General features: G+C 54.0%; 2 protein-coding genes across 2 annotated transcripts; one reads left to right on the plus strand and one right to left on the minus strand.

Annotated features, from left to right (window-relative positions):
- Positions 1 to 1659: 1659 nt before the first annotated feature.
- INTS15 (integrator complex subunit 15) lies at positions 1660 to 8879 on the minus strand. Its single transcript, XM_084818024.1, has 6 exons — positions 8634 to 8879; positions 8041 to 8262; positions 6455 to 6620; positions 5717 to 6244; positions 4007 to 4046; positions 1660 to 2628 (listed from the first exon to the last, which is right to left on the minus strand). Exons 1-6 carry the CDS (start codon positions 8823 to 8825, stop codon positions 2421 to 2423), a joined length of 1356 nt encoding a protein of 451 aa, XP_084674150.1. The 5' UTR covers positions 8826 to 8879; the 3' UTR covers positions 1660 to 2420.
- Positions 8880 to 12924: 4045 nt separating this feature from the next.
- On the plus strand, positions 12925 to 27012 carry LOC146336407 (deoxyribonuclease-1-like). The gene is made up of 10 exons (XM_084818031.1): positions 12925 to 12952; positions 13456 to 13539; positions 16437 to 16590; positions 16985 to 17073; positions 17602 to 17685; positions 18609 to 18724; positions 20087 to 20199; positions 20436 to 20590; positions 25772 to 25868; positions 26620 to 27012. The coding sequence occupies exons 3-10, from the start codon at positions 16447 to 16449 to the stop codon at positions 26665 to 26667; spliced, it is 846 nt and encodes a 281-aa protein (XP_084674157.1). The 5' UTR covers positions 12925 to 12952; positions 13456 to 13539; positions 16437 to 16446; the 3' UTR covers positions 26668 to 27012.
- Positions 27013 to 27409: the final 397 nt, after the last annotated feature.

The raw sequence follows: 27409 nt of genomic DNA on the forward strand, positions 1-27409 counted from the left end.
AATAAGAACTTTCACTGGACTCTAAAAAAACCTGCCCCAAGTTTTGGAAAACAGGTCTTTAGAGAAAATAACACACTTTTAAAGAACTGTTACATTCCAGAGTCATCAACTTCCTCCCTTTTCTGGAGGACCTGGGCAGTTAAATATCCTGGATCAATTATTGGATGTTGAGGAGTTTGCACCATTTTCAGCTTTGCAAGATAAATTTGATTTGCCTGCTACAGCGGAATGGCAGTATTTGCAATTGAAACATTTGTTAGTATCTGGATTCAGTCCTGCTGCTTCTACTGCCTCAGTCTCCTTTGCTACTGGAAACACTTATTGAAACTGACCAGATATATATCAATCTACAATTTATGTTTACAAATACTTATTATCAATGAATAAATATGATACATGGGGTCTACAGCAGGAATGGAACAGGGAAGTGGAATGTCTTATTCTGTCTAATACGCTGCAGTTTTGGCATCTGTATCAGGTATCACTATGCATCTTTGATTACGCCTTATTCAGCAAAAACTTTTGGGTCTATTGGATGCCACAAGGTCTCTTTAATAAAGGTTTGTCAAACTCGGCTAATTGTTGGAGGTGTAATGCAGTTAACACTTCTCTTATTCATATGTTTTGGAAATGCCCAATAGTTGCCTCCTTTGGGGAGGAAGTTATTATACAGATAAATTTTGTGTTGGAATGCTCTTAATATTTATTGATGGAAATGTTATCTTAAATTACTTACCTGCTTTTTGGAATGTAACACATGATCAGCATAAATGGATCTTTCGCGCACTTTTGGTTGCTAAAAGACTGATACTACGCTAGTGGAAGGATAAAAGCTCACCGCCTATAATGCAGTGGATTGAAGACTTAACATTAGCAACATCTGAAAGAGTGGTATATAGGCATAATTTGCAAATGGACTTCTATTTGGATATGTGGTCTGCTTTTACTGAAGTTTACAGGTAACCTATTCTTTCTCTCTTTTTTCTACCTAGAATATTGTAATATTTGAAACTCAGGATTTCAAAATATGTTTTTTTAATGGTTTTGTTATTTTTGTTTGTTTTGTTAAAACTCACAACAAAAAATAATTTGAAAAAACTTTCCTCCCTTTTAAAATATAAGGAAGAAATACCTAAGCCAGTCTGAGTGATTCACACACCTTGACACAGTGGCTTTGACAAAATCCTTTCTGCTGTCTGCTGCGGGCAGCAAGAACATCAGGATCCTTCATTCTGATTTATTTAGACTGTATTCAGCCCTTCTGCTTGAAATTTGCCAGCAGGACCCAATGGGTCAACCACAACATTTGAAAGACCTCAAAATGATCTATTAGAAGGGGCCCACAGAGGGAGAAATCTGTACCACTGTTTGAGCCAGGATCCAACAGAACATTTGGCTCCTGAAATCCTCTTCCTGTGGGCAGATGCTTGCACAGACATCCTCTCCAATGTAAGTCCCATTGAAATGGAGTTGGACAATTCCCCCTTAATTTCAGTGGTGGACATGGCCCAAGAATACAATCCTATACTCACTTATAAAAGAAAGTTCCCATAACATCAACACTGCACACTTACAATGAAGTGAATTTAAGATTAGAAGCTTTCCTTCTTGATATCACACGCTTTTGAGCAAGGATTTAAGTTTTGCTTAAAATAACATGCAAACTCTGACAGACGGACACCACGCCTGCATTTCTGCAAAACATCTTTGCCAATTTCCTATAAACACACAGTGGAGCTTACTCCTGAGTAGACATGTATAGGGTTGCATTGCCTAGCAGTCAACTAAAGCAAAAGCTTGTTGCAGTAAAGGAAGAAGTTTTCCCTAATCAAATTTAGATTTTCCAAACAAGAAGAAGAACTGGGAGGCCACTGACGGTCCTCTTTTTTTGCTTTTACGGATAATGCCACGTATTACCACTTTTGAAGCAAAAATCTGAAGGTATTTTTTTAAACCATTCAATCCAAGTATACATATTCACATAAAAAGACCCAACAAAACAACTTACAAAGTATGAAGAAGCTGTTCTACATAAGAATCATCCAAACATTTTAAAGGGGGGTTGGGGTGGAGGAAGGGGCTCTACAAAGATGTCAGTGAAACAGATGATGAATCCTGCCCTCTTCCTGGGAGATTCTACTTACAAGTCATACTAGGCTGACAGCCAAGGGAAAAAAAATCCCATCCATTCCAAAGGACTTGGCTTCTTGTCCTTACAATATGATTAGATTTTTTAAGGCTGTCCCATCTTAGTGTCTAGTGCCATCAGTTCACTCCTGCAGGAGAAGAAATCTCTTCTAGACATCATGCAGCACTATTAAAGATGGAGAACTTTTTCCCAAAATATATTTGGTTCTCTTTGTAAAGGCTCTGCAATGAATGAAAAATAAGGGTCGCTGGACAAAGCTGGAGCAGTTTCTTTAGCGGATAGGCCGGTAGGGAAACGCCATGCCTGGTATGAACGTCTGTACAGGATGGGCGGGGAGAGCAGGGTGTGCTGGTATTGCTGGGTGTGCTGCATGGGCAGGATACCCTAATGGAGGAGTATGGATGGGGGGATAAAATCCTGGGGGCAGAGCAGTGTGAGCCGGCTGTTGGACTGGGCCCGAGATCACCAGCTGGAGCAGGCTGCACAAGGAAAAAGAAGAGGAGAGATAAGTTTGGCTGGCTGAAGGAAAACATTAATAGGGCAACTAGCCTATTGAGGAATAGGACTCGACAGTTATCCTTAAAGCAGTTACATCTAGGGATGGCAGAGAATTCTGCTGCGGACCCAAATGAGGCCGGATTCAAAAGAATCCAGCCTCCGGAGTCCGCAGCGGAATGGATCACTTACCTCTGCCTAAATAGTTAAACTAAGGACTTTAAGGCCACAAGTGGCATCCACTACGCCATTTGCAGCTGCATTCATTCCTCAGCGATATGGTAATGGTGGCCGGCGTTACCGTATTGCCAGCAATACGGAGCTGGTGTGCAGCTCCGCGGAATGGCCGCGGAGGGGAGCCAGCTCTGGAGGATTCCAGGGGGAGGAACGGATCGACTCCCCGCCACCGGGCAGATTCCCCATGGACCAGAAGGTAGGGAATCCACCCATCCCTAGATCATCGACTCAGACAACAGAACTTCCAAGTCAGCTTGGGGCCCAAATACCTGAAGGACAAACTTCTCTGTACTATCCTGCCTGTGCATTAAGACCTTCAGAGAGCCCTTCTCTGAATACCATCAGAGGGAGACAAAGACTTGGTTACCGTGCGCAAGCAGGGGAGAAAGGGCACCCTGCCTGCAGCGCACCAACCACTTCTGCTTCCCCCACCCCACAATCAGCACCTTTGGCGGTGGTTTGTGGGTTAACAGCTGGGTTGTTTCATCCCTGAACAACTGAGCAGCCCGAGTTTGATGTCATGCTCAGCAACCTACGAAGGAACCCATCATGGGTCGCTGAGTAAAAGTGGCAGTGGCGGGTGCTCTGCAGGCAGCCCGCCTGCTCATCCCTGACAGCTCATGGGCTGTCTAACACATGGGCTGTCATTACATGCAAACAGCCCCATATACTCTGCGTTTTTAAAGGAGGGCCTTTTCTGTGGTGGCATCCTGACTTTGGAATTTCCTCCAAAAGGGAGATAAAAATGGTGCCTTTGTTTTCTTCTTGATGCCAAATTAAAATTTTCCTTCTTGTCTATGCATTTGAGCATTTTGAAGTTTTTAATTTAATTTTTAAAAACCGAATTGTTGTGTTTTTGCTTGGTTGCAGGTTGAAGAGTTGTTGGTGTGTTGTGACTTTTAATGGTATGGTTTTTATATTGGATTTTTTTTAATGTTGTGCACGCTGCCCTGAAATCCCTTGTGGATGAAGAGTTTATATGTGTTAAAACTTAATAAATAATAAGTCAACAGCCAGCGTGTGTGCCTTCTTGCTCTTTGGGGCCAAGGTTCTCTGCCTGCGTTTCTAGGGAGGGCAAAGCAGCTTCTGTTTCACTTAAGTTTTAAACACAGAGCATTTCCTTACTTGTTGTGTGGTAGTCTGGAGCACACTGTCCTTAGATCCTCTGAAAGAGAACAGAACAAATGAGGATGAAAGACAAGATGAAGAACAAGGCACTTTTGTGGCACTTTAATAATGGCTTAGAAAAACTTATCCTTGGACCTTTTCCATGCCAGAGCATTCTAGGTGGCCTCCCGGCATATATACTCTTGTGGACATCTCTGCTGAACTAAAATCACAAGAACCTTTTTGGAACTAAGATTTACCAATATTAGAAGCATATCTGGAAATTCACACCTCTGACATGGACTTGGAAGGTGTGCAGATGAGGAGAAAAGGGGAGCAGGGTTGGCAAGGGAAGCCCCTCTGACCATGTTCTGTCCCAAGGCCTGCTGGCAGACCATTCACTTGGAACAAAATCCACATTCTCTCAGGAAATGAGAGACGGTCAGGTGTGCACAGACACTCCGGCAGCTCTGTAATTTATCGCATTTCTATATCACCCAATAGCCGAAAGTCACAGCCTATAAGGCAGCCTTCCCAACCAGGTGCCTCCTGCGACCCCCAGCATGGTCACTGGAAGGCTACTCCAAGGCCTCTCTTGGGAATCCGCCTCATGCACTAAGAACCATGGCTGCAGCAGAGGTGGAGATCACAAAGCTCAGACGCTGAGCAATCTCCACTTAGCTGCACACGCCTGGGCATTTCCCAGACGTCAAAATAGCATTTTTAAAGTTATGTTTTGGTCAGCCCGATCCCCAAACATTCTCTGGATGGCTTGCAGGATAAAAGGATAACAGTGGTGTCCCCCTTTTGGGCCACAGCCTCTCCGCCCCAACTTGGTTCGTGTGACCTTGGAGGAAGGGGCCCCAGCTCAGTGGCAGGACACACGCTCAGCACTGCGCCAGGTCCCAGGCTCAATGCCTGATGTCTCTGGCTAAAAGGAGCAGGGGACGGGACGCTGCTGGCAGTCAGGGAGAGAAACACCGGGCTGGATACAGAAGTACTCCGACCTGCTCCAAGGCAGCCTCCTCTGCCCCACCGCACGGCCGCTGTCGCACGCAACGGCTCCTCTCCACCATGCACGGGGCGCAACCCTCTCCTCCTATCCCTCGCCTAAGGACAGCCGTCTTGGGCGGCCCCAGGTTCTGGAGGCCCCCTGGGCGAGGCCCCCTCGCTCTGCCTTCTCCCCCCACGGCCGCCAGCTGCTCTGGCTCCTCTCCTCCACAGCACGCCTTCCACGGGCTTGCTGGACAGGCAGCGGGCGCATCGGCAGGCGCATCCGCTGCTCCTCCTCCTCACCAGCCCCGCTGTCTGGGCCACAGCAGGAGGCGTGTGGACAAGCAGGCTGCAAGGGCTGCAATTCCAGCAGGCTGAGTTGGGGGGCGAGAGGGAGCGCAGGGCCACTCTGCCAGCCCTGATAAAAGCATAAGTCCCCCCCTCCCCCCCCCATTCCTTTCTCCTCGCCCTTTCTCCTTGTGTGTCATGTCTTTTTAGACTGTAAGCCCATGGGCAGGGGTGGTCTTGTTTAACGGATTACATGTGAGCTGCTCTGGGAGCCTTTTTGGCTGAGGAGCAGCATAAAAATACGTGAAATAAATAGCCAGCAGTGAAGAGGAAGCGCAGCTCCAGGAGGCTCTTGTGAGTGGGCCCCGGCTGGGGTGTGGACCCTCGGCAGGTGCCTTACCATGCCTACCCTTGAGGCCCCCTCCACAGGCTGCCCACGGCGCCTACCTCTCGTCCACAGCAGTGCTCCAGAGGCCATGGCCACCTGCAAGGCCTGGGCCAGCCGGTCGAGGGCCAGCTCAATCTCTTGGGAGGCATTGAGTGGGTTGAGTTCGTCAGACAGCCTGCTCATTTCCTCCACGAGAGACACCACGTGGTCAAAGGGCACCAGCCCCAGGCGCCCGTACAGGTTCTTTTCGGTCAGGTGCCCTTGCAGCATCATCAGGACCTGGAGGACGCTGAGATGCAGCTTGGAGTACAAGGGGTGGCAGGCTTTGTCGCCCCCGGCTGCCGCGTCCTTGGCGAGCTTTCCGTTGAGGTGGCTGTTGGAGACAAGGGGCGGCTTCCTCCGCTTGTGGGCCAGCGGGGCCTTCACACACCAGCGGATCAGACCGCTGAGCGGGGTGAGCTCTAAGAACCCAATGGGCAGGCTGGCTGCAATCGGGGTGTTCAAGAAGGTAATGAGGATCAAGCGAGGGTCCTCAAAGATCCAGGAAACAACCATCTCCAACAAGTCCAGAGGTGGGATGAGGTCATCTGAAACAGAACGGAAACTCGGCCATGAAGTCGCTCGTGGCTCCAGCAGCAGAAGCCTCGGCCCTCTAGGTGTGGTGGAGGCTTGCAGATGTACGGCCCTGAGATCTGAGTGCCCCGCCCCCCGCTCATGCCAGTTCTTAGCGGCGAGGGACAGTGCGATGCAGGCCCGAGGGCTTCTTTCTAACGGCGCGAGAGCAAAGGGGGAGTTACCTGACGACATGTCGTAGAGCATCGTGACCGCGGTGATGAACTGGCAGCAGAAGCGAGGGCTGGCGCTGAAGATCTGCTTCAGGGTCTGGACTGAGCCTGGCACCAGACTGCAGTAGTCGTCAACCACGGCCTGGGCCAGCCTCACACAGTAGACAGCCGGCGTTCGCTGAAAGAGAGACACAAATGGCCACCGTGGCAAAGTGGGGGGCAGAGCCCAGGAAGCCCCACGCAGCAAGGCACGGAGCACTATGCGAAGGACCCACATGGAAGTGCCTGCCGGCTGCAACCGCAACTCGTTGAGAGCCCTGCAGCTGAAAAGGCAAAGGGCCTCAAGTCCCTTGAGCAGCACTGTGCAACCCAGAACACCCCAAACGTCCGTGAGCCAAAAGGAAAAGCGTGTCCCTGTGACATCGCATGCCAGTTCTACGAGTCTGACAGCTTTGAGGCAGGAGGGGCAACTTCTGGCCTTCCAGATGTTTTGCCCTACAACTCCCATCCTCTCTCATCACTGGCTGTGCTGACTAGGGGTGATGGGAGTGCAGGCCACAACATCTGGAGGGCCACACGCTGCCCCCTTCTGGAGTTTATGGGATGCTGTTAGCCAGGCAAGATCTGTTTGGAAGGCCATGGTGGCACCTCAGATACAAAATAAAAGAAGACAGAATATGAACAAACAACTAAATCAAGTTTGGGAAGAGAAAAGTCACTGCTGAGCTCTGCAAGCTGAACTGACCCCTTGCTTGAGACTTTAGCTATATGTATTTTAAAGATTTATATGCTGATCTTCCCAACGTGTGCTTGTATTTAATTTATAAAAAGTAGAGCAACAGCTCTAGAATAAAACCAAAACAAAGGCCCCTTTAAGGCAGTCCTCCCCAACCTGCTCCCCTCCAGATATTTTGGACTACAACTCAGCCCCAGCCAGCAAGGCCAACAGTCAGGGATGCTGCAGTGACAGATGCTGGATAGGTGTGGACATGTGGCTAGGGGGCTTGCTGGCTTCATGTCAAGGGCCTCACTCACCCGTGCATCAGGACCTGGGGCCTTTCTGAAAGACGTGCTCCAGCCCAAGACACCATTCTGAATGTGCACCTTGAAGTATTCACTCATTCCATTTCTCATTCATTTATTACATTTCTATACCACCCAACAGCCGAAGCTCTCTAGGCGGTTTACAGAGATTATTTTATTTATGTTTATTTTTAGCCCGCCTTTAAGGGTGGAACCTTTATGTGATGGCTTGTCCAGCTGTCCCCTTCCCATCACTTTGCACCTGGGTATCAATCCAGGGGTGTGGGCCCTTCTGGAGAATGCAGAGGAGGGAGCGATTCCCACCAAAATCCATCACCCCCATTGCTGCAGCTTTTGCACATACATCCGCAGGGCCCGGTCCAAAGCAGCCTCCCCCGCCCTGGTGCCCTGCAGATGTTTTGGACAACTCCCAGGATTCCTGACCACTGGCCATACTGACTGGGGCTGATGGGAATTGAAGTCCAAACAGCGGGGGGGGAGCTCCTGGGCGGGGAGGCAGGAGACTGAGGTGACATGTGGTGGCATCCCTTCGGGCGCCCGCCCGCCCGCCTCACCTGCAGCCACGAAGCCGCACATTCCAGGACAGGCACCCGGCACACCGCGACGGCCATGGAGACAAGCTTCCCCAACAGGGCCATTCTGCAGTCATCGGCTTTGTTTCCTTGGGGGCTGAAGAGGGAGGAGAAAATGACCTGCCGGACCGAGTCCTTGCTTTGCTCCTGGAAGTAGCTGCACATGATCTCTAGCAACTGGAGCTCTTGCAGCGAGTTCAGCCTCTGGAGGCGAAGAAGGAAACAGGGTCATCCGCCGAGCGCGCTCCCCGCGCCAGGCCCCTCCGACCCCCGGCCCGGCCCGGGCGGGCGCGGCGCCTCGCGACTGCATTGGCGCGCCCCTCCGTCCCCCGGGCCCCACGGAGGCCGCCGCGCCTCACGGCCAGCCCGCGCGGTCGCGCGCCGAGGGCGGCGGCTGGTTCCCGCAGCCCGAGGGCGGAGCCGCGCGCCGGGCCGGCGGGAGGAGGCCAAGGGCAGCTCCGGGCGGATGACGCGGAGGAGAGCGGGAGGCGGCGCGGCGAGCCGAGCCGAGCCGAGCGCCGGGAGGGCGCAGCCGGGGGCGCGCGAGGCTGGCGGGGCCGGCCGGCCGGGCCCACCTTGGCCGGGGCGCCGCGCTCCGTGGGGGCCTGGAAGACGAACTCCTCGAGCAGCTCGACGGGGCCCTGGTCCGCGAGGGGCAGCGGCGCGCTCTGCAGCTGGCTGCTGAAGCAGATGTCCAGGTGGTAGAGCGCCTCCTTGGCGGCGCTGAGCGCGTCCCGGCGCAGCAGCGAGTGCCGGATGTCGCTCATGGCGGCCCGCGGCGCCGCGCACGTGCCGGCGGCCCGACGCGCCCTGCTCGCCACGCCAGAAGGCGTCGCCCTTCAGAGGCGGGGCCGCAGCGGCCCAGTGGCGGACGGCGGCCCGCGAAGGCCAGGAAGGGCGGCCGGGCGCGGCGGCGGCGGCGGGGGCGGGGCGCGGCGGGGCGCGGCGGGGCGGGGCTCCCGCCGCAGCCCGGCCCCGCCCCGCCCCCTCCAGAGCGGCCGCGCGGGCGGCGCGCCGTCGTTCGGTCCCGCGCGGCGGGGCGCCTCTGAGCCTGCGGAGAGCGCCCTCCCAGCGACGCCGGCGCCACGGCCGCCGCACACGCTTGTGAGTCGCGTGTTGCCCCGCCACCTCTGAAAGGAGCGCAGAGCTCGTGCCGTGGCGGGTGGAATGGTCGCCCTTCATCCTCGCAGCCGCTCTGAGGGGGCGAGGCTGAAGCCTCGTGAGGCAGGCGGATGAGCCACCGGCCAAGGCCACCCGGCGAGCGCCATGGCCGGCAGGGATTTGGGCCTGGGCCCCCAGCTCCAGCGCAGCCGGGCCTGAGTGCGGAGAAAGGCCCCCCGCCTGCCCAGAGCCGAGCTTCTGGGCGCAGAGGGAGGCCTTCCTACGCGGGCTTGGGATTCCCAGCACCGCTCTCGTCCATATTTATCTGCCTTGCCCAGCCTGCACCCTCCAGAACGGTTGGGCTACAACTCCCATCATCCCCAGCTAGCACAGCCAATGGGGGGCACCAGATTAGGCAAAGTTGATGGTGATGATTTTACACACTGCTGTCCACTTCCTCCGTTTCTGCTGCATTTCCCCGGCATGTTCTCCGGGAGGGTAACGCCGTGTTTCCGCTCCGCTGCACCAAAGCTACCGAGCACCCCGGGGCACCTCAAAGCCCCAGCGAATTCAGGCTGCGCCCGCGCTTTTGGAGGGCAGGCTCTGAACTTCTCTCCTGTCTGCCCTGCAAAAGTTTTGCGCTGCAGTCAACATGTCAGTCTTCTGGGCACAGCAGTATTCAGGCTCGTTGGCTTTTCTGTGTCACACCAGTGAACAATCCAGTGGAGGCTATTCTTGCAGTGTTTGGACCCCAGTCTTAAGAGGACACAGCACTGGTGGTGAGGCGGAGTACCGTTTACTGGGGCAGGAGAGTGGGAGGCAGGCAGGTCTGGCCTGTTGGGCACAATCCACCGGGGAAGTCCCCCTGCGCCACGCAAACCCCTTTGGGATGAATGGGAGATGGTCAGAGCGTGGGAGGGCTCTTGCGTGGCGTTCCCTGGTCTGGTGTCCTCCAGGTGTGTTGGACCGTAGCTCCCAGCGTTGGCTCTGCCAGCTGGGAATGCTGGGAGCCGCAGCACCACGTATCTGGATGGCACCAAGTTGGGGAAGGGCTGCTGCCACGTGTCTCTGGCTCATTTCCGCAGCTTGCCTTGTGCAGGAGGGCTCCTTGGTGGGTTGTGCCCGCTCTGCCTGCATGTCCCAGGGGTGCCCTTTGGACTTTCAGCCTTGCCAATGAAACTCGGGCAAGCTGCTTCAGGGAAAGGGACATCCGCACGCACAGCCCACTTGGCTGGCAAAATGCTTCAGGGCCGCCTGCCTGACCCACAGCCTGCCAGGCCAGCTCAGAAGCTGAGCAGATGTGTTCCAAGGCCAAGAGAAATCCTTGGTGATAAGGGGACATAAATAAGGAGACTGGGCAGCAATCCAGCTGGGGCCCAGAAGAGAAGAGGGGGCACTTGGGCAGCAGGACCCAGAACTTGATCTGAAGGGAGCGGGGGGGGGGGGGCTGGAGCAGCCCCGTGCCAGCCATCCACACAGGACTGCAAACAGACCCGGTGGACAGGGCCTCCTCGAGTCCAGGAGCGGGAAACATGGGCGCCAGCAGTGGCTGGGCTGCGACTCCCATCATTGCTCACCGTTGGCCACCCTGGCTATGGCTGATGGGAGCTGAAGTCCAGCATCGACTGGAAGGCCACCCTGTTCGAGGCCAAGGGGAGGGGGCGCTGGGTCACCCTTCAGGGGCTACGCAGTTCGAGCCAGTGGAGAGGTGAGGGGGCTGGACCAGGACCCGGGCCAAGTCCCCACGCAGCGCCAAGGCTCACTGGTGACCCTGGGCCAGGCACTGTCTCTCACACTAACCTACCTCACAGGATTGTTGAGAGGATAAACATTGTGTGCAGGAAGGGGAAACCATATTCCCCACCTTGAGTTCCTTGGAGGAAAGGTGGGGTAGAAATGTAATAAACACTGCACAGTTAATTCACTGGCCCTGCAGACAGTGCAGGGCTGGCTGCCCCATGTATGGCCAAAGGCCTACTCCAGTGTCTGGACTGGCAGTCCCTCCCTCCTAGTTTTGTATCAAACGCAGGATTGGTTTCTGTTTCTTTGGGCCACTCAGGCCTTTCACTTTCTCACCGGTTTCCTTCAGTGAACTATTTTGGACCCATTCACACAAGTATTCGTATTACCATCAGTGTGGTTTAAGCGTCTATTGTCATCTTCGTTATAAGAAGTCTCTTTCATTTCTATGATTTATTGTTATTGTTACAGATGATTAAACATCTTAGTAAACTACCGACATGGGGGGAAAGTGATGAGACTGCTGCACACCCCGTTCATCTCATGGCCAGTATAAGTTTCATTTCGCAGTGCCGAAAGTGATTTCACACCCTCTGTGGCGTTTCCAGGAGGTGCGTTAGCAGCGCTGATTCACTACGGCCACCAGCTCCAAGTCCTCAGCCGTTGGCTCACCCCCTGCACCGACTGCGGGTGCTTCCAGACAGACGGAGGGTCCCTAGTGAGAAGGCCTCATGCAGCTACGCCGTCTTTTCTTCCTCGACGGATTTTCTGCAGTACAAAAAAAGACAGCAGGAGCAGTGGGAAAGCATGGGACAGTTATGAGTGGAAGGTGACGAGATCTGGATCCCCCGTGAAATTCCACACACGAGGCAGGGCGACGCATGATAAAAGCCTCATCTGGAAACACCCAATGCGCCATGGACTCCCCAGTGCATGACGCCATGCTGTGTGCCCCTCGCCGTCTCCAGCTTCTGCTGCCTGTCCGCCTGCTTCCACCCGTGCCGTGCTTCCTGCCAGTCGGGGGGGTGGGGGGGCAGGAAACATGCCCAACAACCACCGGGGCCAGCCAGTCCTGCCGCAGGGATTGGGTGCCTGCCCTGTGGTTGCCAAGTAACTGCAATTGGCTTGGATTCCTGCATTGAGCAGGGGGTTGGACTCGATGGTCCTAGAGGCCCCTCCCAACCCTACTCTTCTATGATTTTATGTGCTTCTCCCCAGAATTGCTGGATGGAGGCAGAAGTGCTTACATGGGGATGTGCCCCCACCCTCAAAAAAAAGCAAGAGGGAAGGGCCAAGGCAGCTTGGAGAGGGAGAAAGAGATTGTGAGACAATCCCAGATGTGTGGGTGGGGAAGAAGGCAGGTGGAAATCTAGAACAAGATTGCATCCCCCCACCCTGCAAAAAAAAAAACCCTCTGTCCCAAGTGCTCCAGCAGCTGAGGCAGAACCTGCTCTTAAGCCTCTGTGTTCATGTGGCATTTTCAGTAGTCTGTTCCAGGTGTGTCTTCTAAGCTGATGGGGATCTCCAGTGTGCTCTGCGAGACCTGCAGGCCAAAAGTTCCCCTCCCTGTTCTAAAGCTGTTTAGAGGGATGAGGGTGAGGGGCATTATAGCTGCCGAGTCCTTAGCAGTTTTGGACAGACGTGTTTGCACATTCACTATTTTGTTTTAAGATCATTTTCAAAGTGCAAATAAAATGATTTGGGACATTCTTAGTGTTCGGAATCAACAGTTTGATGTTTCTGCAGTCACTTGGGTTGCTGGGAACCCCCTGCATTGAGCAGGGGGTTGGACTCGATGGCCTTGTAGGCCCCTTCCAACCCTACTATTCTATGATTCTATGTGAACAGAAACCCCGTGGTTACTTTTATCTTCTCTGAGAGAAAAGACTTTCAAAAAAACCCAGCATCACCAGCCACCATTTTCCATCCGTATGGAGTTCATACACCTGTACAAATATCATACTAAATAAACACCTGGCAAGGCCAGGCCTGTGAACTATATTAAGAAAAGTGGGACACAGAAACTGTCTCCAAAAGAGAAGGAACAGCAAAGGTAAAGAGCCCCAATCCCTCATAAACATAGATTTTGTTTGAGCTGGATTTGAGTTTTCTCTGGACACGAGATTCCCCAAGTCCAAGGAACATACAGAACAAGGGTACCACAAGGCAGTGGGTTAGAGGGGACCATTCTCTGATGCCATTTTGAACTTTTTGCTCCTTGGAGCTTGCCTGGGTAAGGACAGCAGGGTGTAGCCCACTGAATGGAGAGTCCCCATAGCTCCTTGTCGGCACATTTCCCTGTCTCTGCGTTGTCTGGCCAGGGCAAATCCCAGACAGGAACCACCTCCCAATTATTTATGGGAGAATGAGGAAGGAAGGCTGCCTGTGAACACGAGGGGGGTGATGTGCCACCTATGGCCTGGCCTGTGCTCAGCTGTAGTGCCATGTAAGAGCCAGGACAAGAGACCCAAAAGAAAGGAAGATTAATGAGCAGAAAAACCTTCCCTCCACTCCCATCCCCCTGAACATGCCAGAAACAATAATGTCTTTCACTAGGGGAAGGTGACCTTTACAGAGGTGTGTGCGAAAGAAGAACGCTGTGGCAGAAGTCATCTCCGGAAGGCTCCTTACCTGCCCCAGGTAAGAGTGGCCAGTGGTCTGAGAAGCTGGATAAGAGAAGAGAGCACAGCTTGGGGGGGGTGAGGGTGGGGAGTGCGCAAAGCCGAGCTGGAGAGACCCAGGGGACAGGAGAGGTTTGGCAGCGGCTGCTATAAAACCAGAGGGAGAAGAAGCCAGAAACAAGACTTACTTACATGGAAGACTTTCAAGAGAAGGACTTTGGAACCCGCCCGCCCCTTACTGTAACTGCTCTCTTCCCTGGTTCAGCTCCTGTTTTCTTTCTAATCTTCTGGTATGTGCTGAATTTGTGGCTAGTTAAACCTATTTGTGGGCCTCCTGACATGCGAACTAAACCTCACAACCTTTGCTTGTATTTACTGAATTCTCTGCCACCCATACCTGGGGAGTGAGATGTTGTGTGATGAGAAACACGTACAAATAAATAGCAAGCTATTGAGGGAACACGTCCGCTCAAGGAGAGCACTAAGCTTGAAACATGGATACTTAATGGGCAAGCTAAGAAAACATGGAGTCAAATATATAATGTAATTGGATAGTTAGATTTATCACGAAACTCATACCAACAAAACTTGGAATGGATTATTATATTAGGACTGATGTCGAATCAGAGATTTAGAGCTGGATTTGGAAAACTGTACCACAGTGAACATTAAGCATGAACGTTAAGGAAGGGTTTTCTGAAATACCTTTTCACTACAGCCAAGTTCAGCAGAATTTATTTGAGGGCAAATGATCATTGCTGGCATTGTTGGCATTGTAGTGATCCTAAAGCAGACCTCTGTCAAGTATTGGTCCTGTCTCAAGATTAAAACATATCAGATCTCTAGCTTAAATGGAACTGAAAGGCTGAGTGGATACAGGATGCTTCCAGATGGAAGGTTCCAAGTGCTACCAATCAAAAGGCCTTGTGCACCAATTCCGTCTTTTCCTCCTTAGCAGATTATCTTCTGGTAAGAAAAAAGTTGGAAGCAGTGCTGTGAAAATGCACTGGGGGGGGGGGCATTTTAGAAATGGAAGACGATGTCTAGGACCACCCCCCCCTTAAAATTCTGAGAAAAAGGCAGGATGATGCTGGAGTCAAAGCCTCATCTGAAGCACCTTTGCACCCAGTCATCATATTGTTGTGCTATGTCAAAAATGCCGTGTTACTGGAGAACATCGAAATGATGTATTATTTATTAACAGCTGCGTATATAGCCATTAACTCTAAGTGGGGAAAAATTAATCCTCCCGCCTTGGATGGCTGGTGAGCGGGCCAATCCTTTACGCACAACTCGGTTGTGGCTGGGTTCTGACTTAATTCTGCCCTTGTAAGCACTGAAATATCCACACACACACACACACACGCACACCAGGCAAAGGCAGGAGGATCTGAAGCCCAGGGAAAACAGGAAAAGCAGAGTATGGGACACTGTGTGTGTATACACACACATATATATACACACGCACACTGTATATATGGTAGAATTGACAAATATTGTTAAGTCAAAAGAAGGAAGAAAAGAGCAAACCTGTCAAGAGAAGGAAGAAAAGAGCAAACCGGTTCCATGGAGAAATGGAGTTTATTATGTATTGGAATGATAGCTTGAGATGTACTACAATCTTATGTTCTATTGGGCACATCATGAAATAATCTTATCAAAAAGTTATTTAAACGTATGAGCAATTTTGTGTCATTATAATGAAAGCCTGTGTTGTTTGCTCCTTTGTTTTTTCTAGCCCTTTGGGGAGAGGGGATTAGTTAGTTCAAAAAATGTAACAATTTCCAGAGGGGTAGCTGTGTCAGCCTGTTGCAGCAAAAAAAACCTCAGAGTCTTGTGGCACCTTAAAGACTATCAAGTTTATTATCAGCTCACATCTTGTTTACTTTACTTGGAAATACTGTGGGTTTGGCTTTTTCTTTTGGAAAAAATATAAAAGAAAAAAGTGTACAGATAAAGGCTGGACGGTCATCTGTCAGGGATGCTCGGACTTGGATTCCTGCATTGAGCAGGGGGTTGGACTCGATGGCCTTGTAGGCCCCTTCCAACCCTACTATTCTATGATTCTATGAAATGGCATTGAAATGGGAAGGTGGGTTAGAGGGGAAAGTGTATATATCTAAGGCAGCATTTCAGAAATACTTGGGAGGGCCACGCCACCAGTCCCAATGGAGGTGGCTCACGGCTTAGCTTGCTCATACCCTGCTAAGAAGCTTGCTTCACCTCAAGCAAGCATAGCTGTTTTCCTCCACCAGGTGCTGATGGGAGGTGAAGGAGGGATGCTTCCTCATCTGCCTCTCTCCCTGGATGGTAGAATTCCAGATTACCTGGCCTTGTTTTCAAACTGGAACCAATGCATAAGGAACTCTCTGTGGTTCCTTTTTTAGTTGCCAAATTTTGTGCAGAGCACTAGCCCTGTGCTGTTTGCCACAGTTATTAATTTGCACTTTTCCTCTCCATGATCCGTGCACATGTGTGCATTAATAACGCACTGCTAAAGCAACCGTGATGTGATTGTATGCCCAGCTGTATCAAGGCTCTTTTTGTCTTTTGCCAATGTACAAGAGCATATATGCAGGCAGTAGAGAAAAAAATCTTGATGCTACCCCATGCATAACATCATGTCAGGGCTGATTTTTATTTTTATTGGGTTTTGGCAATGTGCAACACATGCATCTTGGTAACAAGAAGGCCGTGGGGGTGGGTGGAGATGCCAGTGAACTGAAGACATTGAAAACTGTGGGGAATCTGTGCATAGATTCCAGAATCAATTCCAGAAATTCTCCCAGTCAAACCAGGATTAAAAAGGAGTGGAACACAGTGCAGAGCAAGTTTTTGGAACAAAAGAGGAACCAAAATTGCTCCTCCCTAGGGATGTACCCAACAGGCCATCTCTGCATCCTTCCCTTTGTGCAGGACAAGGACCATGAAGCCAACGCTGCTGCTGACGTTCCTTAGCATGGCTCACCCCTTGCAGTCCAGTCTCTCCTTGAGAATTAGTGCTTTCAACATCAAGACATTCGGGGATAGGAAACTGTCTAATCCAGCCATCGCAGACCTCATTGTCAACGTGAGTTGATCTGGCCTTATGTGATAGACCTGCGGCTGAGCTCTTTCAAAGAAACATGCTTTCAGCCCATTGTTAAATCTTTTGCATACATGCTCTTCAGCAGCCTTGCCCAACCTGTGCCCTCCAGAGGTGTTGGGCTACAACTCCCAGAACCCCCCCCCCCAATCTGGAGGGCACCAGGCTGAGCCAGGCTGCTCTGCAGAATCCTGAACGCTTTTCTCTCCCAGTTAGCAATCTGGCTGGGGTCACTGCCGCCTTGCATTTCATTGGAGACATTCATGGAAGATGCAAGAACGTCTTGGTCCCTGCACAATGTTCACTTTCTGCTTTTCAGTCTGTATGCAAGCTTAGTGCTCAAAGCTAATGTGGTTCACTCTGCTCGGTGCCTCTCCAGATTGTCTCCACATACGACATCACCCTCATCCAAGAGGTCCGGGATGCCGACCTGAGTGCAGTCAAGAAAATGATGAGCCTACTTGGCTGGTGTGTTTCTTCTTAGCGGGTGCTGGAGATGCAGTGGCTGGGGGGGGGGCACAATCAGGGTCTTGCTGCAAATGCACACCCTAGTCACACCACCAGAGGGGAGGGAGTGGGGTTCATAGATCCTGGCCAAGCCCTCTTTCTCCAGGAAGAGAAAATCAAAGGGACCTTGCCACTGGGAGGGGCCCTTTCACCTGCATACCCTAAGAAGGGTAAAAATCCAGTGGCTGTTGGGAGGACTTCAAAGGACAACAGCAAACAGGTTAGTGCTCATAGGTGCTTCCAGATGAGGCTTTTATAGTGCCAATGGAATTTTATAGTGGTCCAGGCACGGAGATATTCTGTGCATACTAACCCTCCCATGTTTCTCCATTAAGGAGAAAAAGACCCAATAGCTGTGCAATGCCTTCAATGTGGGGGCATTCTGTCTGGAAGACACCCCCCCCCCGGCATGTTGATCCCTTTATTTGCCAAAAGCCAGAAACGTGATGCTCCCACCCACACCCACACTCACTGATCACTCTTTCCTAGGGCATCACCAGATCCATACAACTACGTGGTGAGCAAGCCTTTGGGTCGCAACAGCTACAAGGAGCAATACCTCTTCATTTACAGGTAAGGGCATCAAGTGGAAACCAGGATGGAACCAGGCACAGGAGCAGAGCATCAAAGCAGTGTCGGAAGCTGCCCTATACAGAGTCAGACCATGGTTCCACCAAGCCCAGTGTTGTGGACCCTGACTGGCAGCAAGGGCTGTCCAGGGTTTCAGGCAGGAATATTTCCAGCCCTACCTGGAGATGCGAGGGCTTGAACCTGGGACCTTCTGCATGCAGAGCAGGGGCTCAACCACTGAGCTACAGCCCAACAGGGGACTGGAGAAGAAATCCTGGATGCCTCTCCTCCATCTTGTGCCAGACTGCCCATTTCTCTCTCTGGCCTCAGACCATAATACTGACAGCATCTGTATTCTGCGCCAACAAATCTGGATCCTCCAATTAGCATAAATATTACAAATCACCCATAATTCAGGCAAAACAGCCAATTTGGCTTAGTCATAATGTGAAATTCAGCGCTACAAAAAATCCTTTTGCCTCAATTCTGTGTTTTTGAAGTGTTTGAATGCTGGTCCTTTTTCACTCTCTCCATCTTGCTATTTGTAAATGTTTTATTGCTGCTTTGTGTCATTTTTCTGGTTGTTTCCTTTCATATTTTTATTGTTGCTGTTAGTTGCCTTGAGCATTTGCAGTGGGAAGTCAGGAGACCCACAATATTTATAAATAAAATGAATGCCTCCCCCCTCCGACTTTCTGGCTCACTGGCCCTGGCTTCCAAAGGCGCCCTGTTGCTCCGCTCCCCTCCGGACAATGGTGCACAGCCCCTGCACCCATTCCCCAGCCCCTCCGCCATTTGGGCTGCTGCCGCCTTCCCATCTGGGGCCTCTTCCTGCCTCCCCCATGTGCCTCCCGCAGCCAGTCTTCTGGGCCAGCCGGGGCAAAGGCACCCAAGTGCTGCTGCAGCTTCTGCCTCTCCCTGTCCAGGCAGGACAAGGTCTCCGTGGTGGACAGCTACTATTACGACGATGGCTGTGAGCCCTGTGGGAATGACACCTTCAGCAGGGAGCCATTCATCGTGAGATTTGCTGCTCCTCACACTGGTAAGCAGGCTCCCTCCCGCCGTCCCTTTCTCCGGCTTCCGTGGTGCCTGGGAACTCAGCTGGCCCTGGACTGAGCACCCTGGGGAGGTGCGCCCTGGGAAGGCGCCTGGTGGGCCTGGAGCCACAGTTGCAAGGGAGCGCTCCAGCTTGGGCGGAAGGCTGGCCCCGGAGCCAGGGCTCCGGGGCCACAGCGGCTGAAACAGCCGGGCGGCAGCGTGGCCCCAGCAACAGTCAGCTGCCAGCAGAGGGTTCTGAGAGTCAGCCTCGCGCAGCCTTTCCCAATCTGGTGCTCTCCAGGCGTGCTGGACCACAACTCCCAGAATTCTGGGGATTTGGGCGCTTGTAGTCCAACACATCTGGAGGGCATGAGGCTGGCGAAAGCTGGCCTAGGGTCCTGCGTTCGAAGGATGGCTTCTGGCTGGGTTTGTGGCCACCTTTGTTCTCAGGACCTGGGTGGTGCTTGAAGGATGCCCTGGGCAAAGTGGCGGGTGGGGGGGGTCTAGCAGGGGAACGTGGTGCTTCCGGATGAGGCTTTAATTGTGCAGTTGGCCTGCCTCGTTCATGGAATTTTGGGGGGTGGGGGAGAAACCAGACGTTATCGCCTTCCCACCACGTCTCCTCCCCTCTTGCCGCCAATAACCTGTTAAGCGGGAGAAGAGGCTAGCTGCACGAGGCCTTCGGAGTGGGAGCGCTGGGAGCCTTCCCTCGCCCGGGACCCCCTGCCCCCTGCGTCCCCAGGCTGTGGAGCAGCTCGCTGACAGCAGCTCTCTTGGACTCAGCCCCCTCGGGGGCAGCGGTGCCACTCGGGCTGAGCCCCGGAGCCGAAGTCCGCCCCTCCCCAGCACAGCCCCCAGCCAGAGAGCAGCAGCTGCGGAAGCGGCTCCGCCCTGCTCCCGCCGTCGGGGGTGCTCTAGCGCGCGCCTAAACTGCAAAGCTGCGGCGCTCGGCTGTTGCCGCTGTCGTCGTCGTCGTCAGTCGGGACTGGCAGTTTCGTGGCGGTGGTTCTAAGGCATCAGTAATGCTGACGCAGTTCTAAAGCATGGCCCGGCCCGGCCCGGCCCGGCCCGGCCCGGCCCGGCCCGGCCGGGGGGGGGGGGGCACGTGACCAAGGGGCGCGCTTCCCATGGTCACCCCACAAAACCGTGGAGCCCAGGGTCGGAGGTGTCCTGGCTGCACCCCTGCTCAGGGAGACTGATCCTCCTGGCCCCGCGTGGCCTGGATGCGCCAGGCTCCCCTGTCCTCCTCCTGAGGAGGGAGGGCCCCGCCCGATTCGGTTCTGGGGACGGGTGGCTGCACCTGGGGAGACGGGAGGGGGTGGCTGCACAGAGCGAGCGTCTCTCTGCGCGCCTCTCTCCCGCTCAGAGGCGAAGGAGCTGATCCTGGTGCCCCTGCATGCTGCTCCCGGAGAAGCTGTGGCCGAGATGGATGCTCTCTACGACGTCTGCCTGGACGTGAGGGACAAGTGGGGGGCCGACGTAAGCAGCCGCATCACAGCAGCAGCTCGAGTGATGCTCCCTCCCCCGTTGCTCTGCCTCTTGCTTGCCCGGAGAGCGGCCGTGGGATGCCCGAAGAATATCAGGACACACAGACATTAGGCCCCCACCCCACCCCAGCCATCAGCCTCAACGCGGGGTGGGCCTCCCCAGCTCTTCAGGCAGTTGTCCCACCCGCCTGCTGGCGCTGAGCACCTGCTGCTGCTTCCTCCTGGCAGGAGATGCTCTTCCTGGGCGACTTCAATGCAGACTGCTCCTACGTCCAGCCTCAGGATTGGCCCCGCATCCGCCTGCGCTCCAGCAGTGCCTTTCAGTGGCTCATCCCGGACACAGCAGACACCACCGTGACTAAGACTGACTGTGCCTATGACAGGTGAGGGGGCTCGTGGTCACAGGGCGTTCCTACAGGTGAGCCATTTCCTTGGAGTAGCAATGGAACAGGCAGGAGGCCGGATGTGAGATGCCGCCTCTCTTTCCGGGTAAGGGGAGGCTGTGCAGGGCGACTCCTATAGCTGCCTTCAGTGATTCACTGCCACAAGATGGCTGGATCAGCCCAAGGGTCTCTCTTGTCCAGCATTCTGTTTCTACCATGGCCAACCAGCTGCCCAAGGAAACCCACAAGCAGGACATGAGTGCAACAGCACCCTCCCACCCAAGTTCCCCAGCAACTGGTGCACATAGGCATACTTCCTCTGATACCAGAGTTGGCATATAGCCATGAGGACTAGTAGCCATTGATGGCTGTATCCGCCTCCATGAATTTGTCCAATCCCCTTTTAAAGCCATCCAAATTGGTGGCCATCATAGAATAGTAGGGTCGGAAGGAGCCTACAAGGCCATCAAGTCCAACCCCCTGCTCCATGCGTCACCACTACATCCTGTGGTAGCGAATTCCATAGTCTGACTCTGCGCTGTGTGAAGAAGGACTTCCTTTGACCTGTCCTGAATCTTCCCGCAATCAGCTTCAATAGAAGATCCCCACTGGGTTCTAGTATGATGAGAAGGGGAGAAAAACATCTCCCTATCCATTTCCAGAAAGGGGGGGGGGGTGACCTTGTTGGTATGTTGCTGCAAAACCAAAAAGGAATCTTGAGGCACCTTTAAAACAAGCAAATCTCCCTATCCACATTCTCCACACCAGCCATGATTTTATAAACCTCTATCATGTTCCTGCTTACTTGACTTTTGTCTGAACTAGGAAGCTCTGAATGTTGCCTTTCCTCACAGAGGAGTTGCTCCAGCCCCTGGATTACTTCGGTTGCCATTTTCTTCCTTTTCCAGCTCTACAATATACTTTTTTAGGTGCGGTGACCAGAACTGTACACACTTTTCCAAGTGTGATCATACCATGGATTTGTATAATGGCAGTAGGATATTGGCAGTTTTATTCTCAGTGGCTTTCCTAAGTATGCCTAACACAGAATATCCCCTTTTCACAGCAGCTGCACACTGGGTCAGCATTTTCATCTAACTGTCCACCACACCCCACGTTCCCATTCCTCATCAGCCACTGCCAGTTCAAACCCCACCAGCATATATGAGAAGTTGAGCTTTTTTGCCCCAACGTGCATTACTTTACAGTTACGCTGAGCCACATTTGCCATTTATCACCCAGTTTGCAGAGGTCCATATGGAACCCTTCCAAATCCCTTTTTGTTTCTACCACCCTGAATAACTGGGTGTCATCTGCAAACGTGGCCATCCTCACTGCTCACCCCTAACTCTAGTCTGTGTATGAACGAGTTAAACAGCACTGGTCTGGTCCCAGGACAGGCCCTTGGAGGACCCCTCCTCTCCATTCTGAGAACAGCCACTCTCCGTTTCTATTTGCTGTTCTTTCACTGGCTGCTGGTCCCAGAGAGGCCTCCCCCACTCTTGTCCCATGACTGAGTCATTTGCACATTCATTGGACCGTATTGGCTTGGGCCCAGCCTGCTGGGCAGTGCTTGTGCCCAGACAAAGCTCCGGGCTGGATCCAGGGCTGAGGTGTCCTGCACAGGACGCTTTCCTGGAGGTGCGACTGTATGGTTTGTAGCAGCCCAAGATTAGTTTGGGACGCACAGGCCCAGTTGCTTATGTGCAGCGGTCACCAGGGAACGTCACACATTACAGAGTGTGCTGCGGAAACAAGGGCTTTGATTGCTGAAAATTGTGGATCTGGAGGGAAGACTCCCCAAGTCCTGGATGTATGATATGGGTTAGCCAAAGCTTATTCTGGGGCATGAGGGAATAAGCATTCCAGGCACTTAGCTCTATTCTGAACTTTCATGGGAATAAGGCAGCCTTCAGCAGCCTGGTGCCCACCAGATGTGTTGGACTACAACTCCCAAAATCCCCCATTCCCCTGCCCCCATGCCTTCCCCCTGCCCGACCACTGATCATTTAGTTTCCCAGCAGTTTTCCCCCATTCCAAAAGGCTGAGCTGTCTCTCCTAAGGCCGAGTTCCTGGCAGGAAGAGCTTCAAGCTGAAATGTGCTGGCACGTTTGGTATTTTGACTCTGCCCCTTTTGCCTCTGGGCACGCCCACCCTTAGAATGCAGCTCCAGAGCTTCTTCAAAATGGAATTGGCCCTTGGGCTGAAAGAGGCTCTGCACCCCTGGTATAAGGAAATAACTGAAGTGACGTTGCCTCTGGGCATATGCAGAGTGCCCTTTATTCTTTGCCAATCAGAGGGGTTGCTCGCTCCGCATGGGCAGGCTTCGCCTTTGGCTGCCTCCCTTGTGGAGTGAACCTTGGTGGCCGAGCCCAGGACCGGACAGGGCGGGCGGGCCTACTGAGGGGCTCATCGCGGGACAGCTTTTCAGCACTGACCTTGGACATTGGTCTTGCCAGCTTCAGTAAGCAGCATGCTGGCAGCTCAGGCTCCCTGGGGCTGTTGGAGGCTGGGCAGGACAGGCGGTTGCCACCCCTCCAGTCCCCTCCAGGACCCTGCTGAAGAGCTTGCGGCCCCTGAGACCTCCAGCCAGGGCAACCAGCTGTGTAGACGGACAGCCAGCACCAGGATCTGGGACCCCCTGCATCCTAGAGGGGTGGGGCCCATCCTGCTGAGCCACCCGCTGTGGAAACCTCCTTCGCCTGGCCACAGAAATCTCTCTGCCTGGGTTGGGATCCTCCTGCCTTCTCCTATGTAGGCCTGGATTGGCTCAAGACCCACAGTCCCAGCCTCTGCCAAGTGGGTCAGGAGGAGAACTTGCTTGCAGCGCTGCACCCGGAGGCCTGCAGAGCAGCACCACAGATCCAGCCCCTCTGCGAGCCCCACAACTGTCCCTTACAAGAAGCAGGGCTTCGTGCAGAGGCAGGCAGGGCAGGGTCGCGGCCAGCCCCAAGGCGCTCTGGCGGCCACTGGGCAGAGCAGGAGCTCAGCAGAGGGAGCTCTGCACTCAACGCCCCCCCCCACTGCCCCCCTTCCCTCGCCTCAGGCTGAATACTGGGGACATAAGGCTGGCCTACCACGCAAGAGGCTTGTCAGGGCAACTGAGATAAAGCATATGGTCCCCCTGGGAGACTGCATGAAGGCTTAGGGGTGACAGAGGGAAGGGGGGGCTGTAAACAACACAAGTGTGGAGGGGGGTTCTGGGGAGAAGAGCCCCTCTAGTGCCCCCACCCCCCAGTGGGGGGAGAGAGGCTCTCTGGACTCCCCAGGCCACGCAGGGGCTGCCCTCGTTACGCCCACTCGCCCCCATCTGTCGGGATCACCCCTCTCTCCTCCGCATTTGTTTTGGGGTGCTCCCTTGGGGGCTTCCTTTGGGGAGGAGCCTGAGAAGGGGGTCAGAGTCATAGAATCATAGAATAGTAGGGCTGGAAGGGGCCTACAAGGCCATCGAGTCCAACCCCCTGCTCAGTGCAGGAAGTCAGAGCATCCCTGACGGATGGCTGTCCAGCCTCGTCTTGAAGGCCTCCAGTGTGGCCCCAGCCTCAGAGCTCCCCTCTCCTCCAGCGGGCCCCTTTCCCCGTGGGATCCTGAGGGGGGCGGGGGAGGGCCGCTCTCCGTTTTGATGAGGGTCGCAGGGCTGCACAGGGAGCTGCCCTCCCCAGTGGCGGCGGGGCTGCGCATCCGCTCGGGGTTTCAGTCAGAACTAGTCAGATCTCCGAAGAAGCCGTCCGAGGTGCGGAGCCCAGCCCGCCAAATAGGTTCACCGTCTGGGGGCTTGGGCTCCTCTCTTTAGCACCCCGCAAAGCCCGGGTTGGCGCCCCTCCTCCCCTCGTGCCCGCCGAGGCCGGTCCGGAGCCCTCCCGCCGGCCCCACCAGGCGCCCCGTCCGCTCCCCCGCCCCCGAAGCGGAGGCGCGGCGGGCCGGCGTTCGGGCCCCCTATTGCTCAGCCGCCAGCGGAGGCGCGCCGAACAGCGGAGCCCCGACGGCAGCTCCGCACTGCGCAGCGCCGTGCGGAACGCGGCAGCCTGGGCGGCGGCGACCACGCCGATCCCAGCGGCCTGCGAGCCTTCCCGGGCCGCCCCGCGAGGCACGTCCGGCGGGCCGGGGCTGCGGCGGAGCTGGCGCCGTCCCGGGCTGCGGCTTCGGCCCCGGGCGCGCGCCGCCTGGCGGGAGCCCCTGCCTCGCCGGGCGACGCGCTGCCCCGCTCCCCGGCCCGGCCCGCGACGGCGGGGTCGGGCGCGGCCGGGGGCTCCTAGGCGTGGCGGGCCTGGGGCGGGCGCCGCACTGGCCGCGGCGCCCTCGGAGCCCGCCTTCCAAGAGCCGCCTGCCGCGCCGCTCGCATCGCCCCTCCGCGGAAGGCCGGGGGCGGGCGCTGCGCTGCGCGGCACCGGCGAAGGGCGCCTCGGAGCGACGGCTCGCCCCTCGGGCTCGCCTCAGCCTCCGCCTGGGAGCCCAGCTGAGCCTTTCCTAGGCCAGCGCTCTGCCAGCAACGCGGGCCCCGCAGATGCCGCTGGAAGCCCGCGAGCCCGCACGAGGGCCGCTCCGCCCGCCCGTTGTTTGCCCCCACACCCACACGCGCGCGCACGGCGGGAGCGGGCCCGGGAGCCCCATCCGAGCTGGCGCCATGGCGAAGAACCGAGGCGGGCATAATACACGTTGGGGCACTTCTGCTGTAACGGTGTGGATCCTGACCCGTATGTTTTGGACATGACTCTAAAGCATTATTTCACTTTTCATTCAGAGAGAGAAAAATTATTCCCCTGCTCCCCCCCCTTCCAGTTTTGAGTTCCTGGGAGGGGGAAATATGCTTGTTCTCTGCTGTTGGGCTGGACTAGAACCACCGGCTGGAAATTACAGGGAAGCAGATTTTGGCTAAACATTAGGAGAAACTTCCTAACAGTGAAAGCTGTTCAGCAGGGGATTGCCTCTGGAGGTGGTGGGCTCGCCTTCACTGGAGTTACTTAAGAAAGGCTGAATGACTGTCTGCCAGGGATGCTATAGCTGCTCCCTGCAATGCAGCGCTTGCATTGAGCAAGGGGTTGGACTAGATGATCTCTGAGGTACCTTCCAACTCTTTGATTCTAAGCTCTTTCCCTATGGAGTTTCAGGGTCCTTCTGCTTTCTTTCTGAGCCTTCCCATCTCTCTCTCTCTCTCTCTCTTTCCCCAATGGTACATTGCAGGATCGTAGTGGCAGGCACCACCCTGAGGAACAGCATCCTGCCCGGCACAGCCAAGGTGAACAACTTCCAGCAGACCTTCAACTTGAGCTACAGGAATGTGAGCAGCTCTTTTTACCCTTGTCGGAGTGGGAGGATGGTGAGGTGCAGGCCAGGATGGAGATCAAAGAAGTGGGCACAGGAAGCTTGGGACACCCCCTCCCCGTTTCTTTACTCGCTTGTTGGCTTAGAATGTTTACATCCTGCTTTTCTGTCATGAGCAAAAAGACATTACAATCGGCATAGTTCAAAGGAGCAACAATCACATTAAGAAAAGAAACAGCTAGCAGATAAAACAAGCAAGTAGAAAAAGGGAGCAGAACTCCAATAGCAGGCCTGCCAAAACAGAATAGATGTTGCCTCATGTCTACAGGCCAGGGGGGGAGGGGGAGCCACATTCTGGAGTCTGGGTGCCACTTTGGAGAAGGCCCTGTCCCACATAGACATGAAACATTTATTTATTTTACTATATTGATATCCCATCTTTCTCCCAGGAACACAGGGTGGTGAATAGTGTCCTATCCTCCCCATTTTATCCTCCCACCAACCCTGTGAGGTACGTTAGGCAGAGACTTGGTGTCTGGCTCAAGGTCTCCCAGTGATGTCAGGTCTCCCCAGTCCTCGTCCAACACTCTAACCACTATACCACACTGTACTTGTGCTGTGCTAGTGAGCATGAAGGAGCAAGGTAGTAGCTCCCCCCCCCCCGCATTAGAACACATGAATTCACCCTAGAAAATTGGGGAGTCAGCCCTCCAGAGCCAGCTTCTGTTCCCCTAACTCTGCTGTTCCCTCCCTTGTCCCCTTTTCAGGCCTTGGCTGTTAGTGACCATTTCCCTGTGGAAGTGATGCTGAAATGACCCCGAAATCCATCCAGGACTCCTCCTTCTTCCACACAGCACAATGAACGATCCATCGAAGCTTCCTTCTTCCACGCTAGTGGATTCAAAGGCCATGCTTTGATTTTTGGAATTCCCACCGGATACCTGCCAGCAGCCCCTGGGCAACCAGGAAGGCTGCCTCAACACAATCCATTCTGTTACTTACAAAACCTGAGCAGTCCCTTGGGTGCTCTTCAATGGAAACGAAGATGATTAATTTCATTCAAATGCTTTTCCTGCTCCTATGAACAAAGTTGAAATTGGGAAACTTCACTGATCAGGCAAGGCCTGAATAAATCTGCCAGTAGGCATTCATCATCACGAATCTGTGGAATTTTTCTTCCTCGTACTGAACCTCCTCCTCAGTAGCAAAACTGCACATTCCTTGTGCGCTGAGTCTATCCAGCCCCTTCTGGCCACAGCCACCCCATAGAGAGGAGCCCTTCAGCCCCTCCTTTAGGGTGCAAACCTATGCATGTTTAGACAGGAAACAGTCCTACAACTCCCAGCTATGCTGGCTGGGAAATGCTGGGAGTTGTAGGACTTTTTCCTGTCTAAACATGCATAGGTTTGGGCCCTTAGTCTTTTAACTGTACACTATCCTGAGAGGCTGCACTGAAGGGTGGCTTCTAAATCAGATAAATGAATGAATCGGGAAAAGGGAGAGCTAGAAAAGGGGAGCAGCAAGTAATGTGTATGCTGGAGACAGACTGTAGGGTGC

This window comes from Heloderma suspectum, chromosome 12 (assembly GCF_057233095.1).
Source record: "Heloderma suspectum isolate Gila_16-S chromosome 12, 16-S_ref, whole genome shotgun sequence".
In the NCBI taxonomy this organism is placed as follows: Eukaryota; Metazoa; Chordata; class Lepidosauria; order Squamata; family Helodermatidae; genus Heloderma; species Heloderma suspectum.

Coding starts and splice junctions, on each gene's coding strand:
- INTS15 (XM_084818024.1), bottom strand. CDS start 8,825: ATGAGCGACATCCGGCACTCGCTGCTGCGCCGGGACGCGCTCAGCGCC. Junction 8,263..8,633: donor AGCGCGGCGCCCCGGCCAAG/GTGGGCCCGGCC, acceptor CTTCGCCTCCAG/AGGCTGAACTCGCTGCAAGA. Junction 4,047..5,716: donor AGCACTGCTGTGGACGAGAG/GTAGGCGCCGTG, acceptor GTTCTCTTTCAG/AGGATCTAAGGACAGTGTGC.
- LOC146336407 (XM_084818031.1), top strand. CDS start 16,447: ATGAAGCCAACGCTGCTGCTGACGTTCCTTAGCATGGCTCACCCCTTG. Junction 16,591..16,984: donor TCGCAGACCTCATTGTCAAC/GTGAGTTGATCT, acceptor GTGCCTCTCCAG/ATTGTCTCCACATACGACAT. Junction 20,591..25,771: donor ACTGACTGTGCCTATGACAG/GTGAGGGGGCTC, acceptor GGTACATTGCAG/GATCGTAGTGGCAGGCACCA.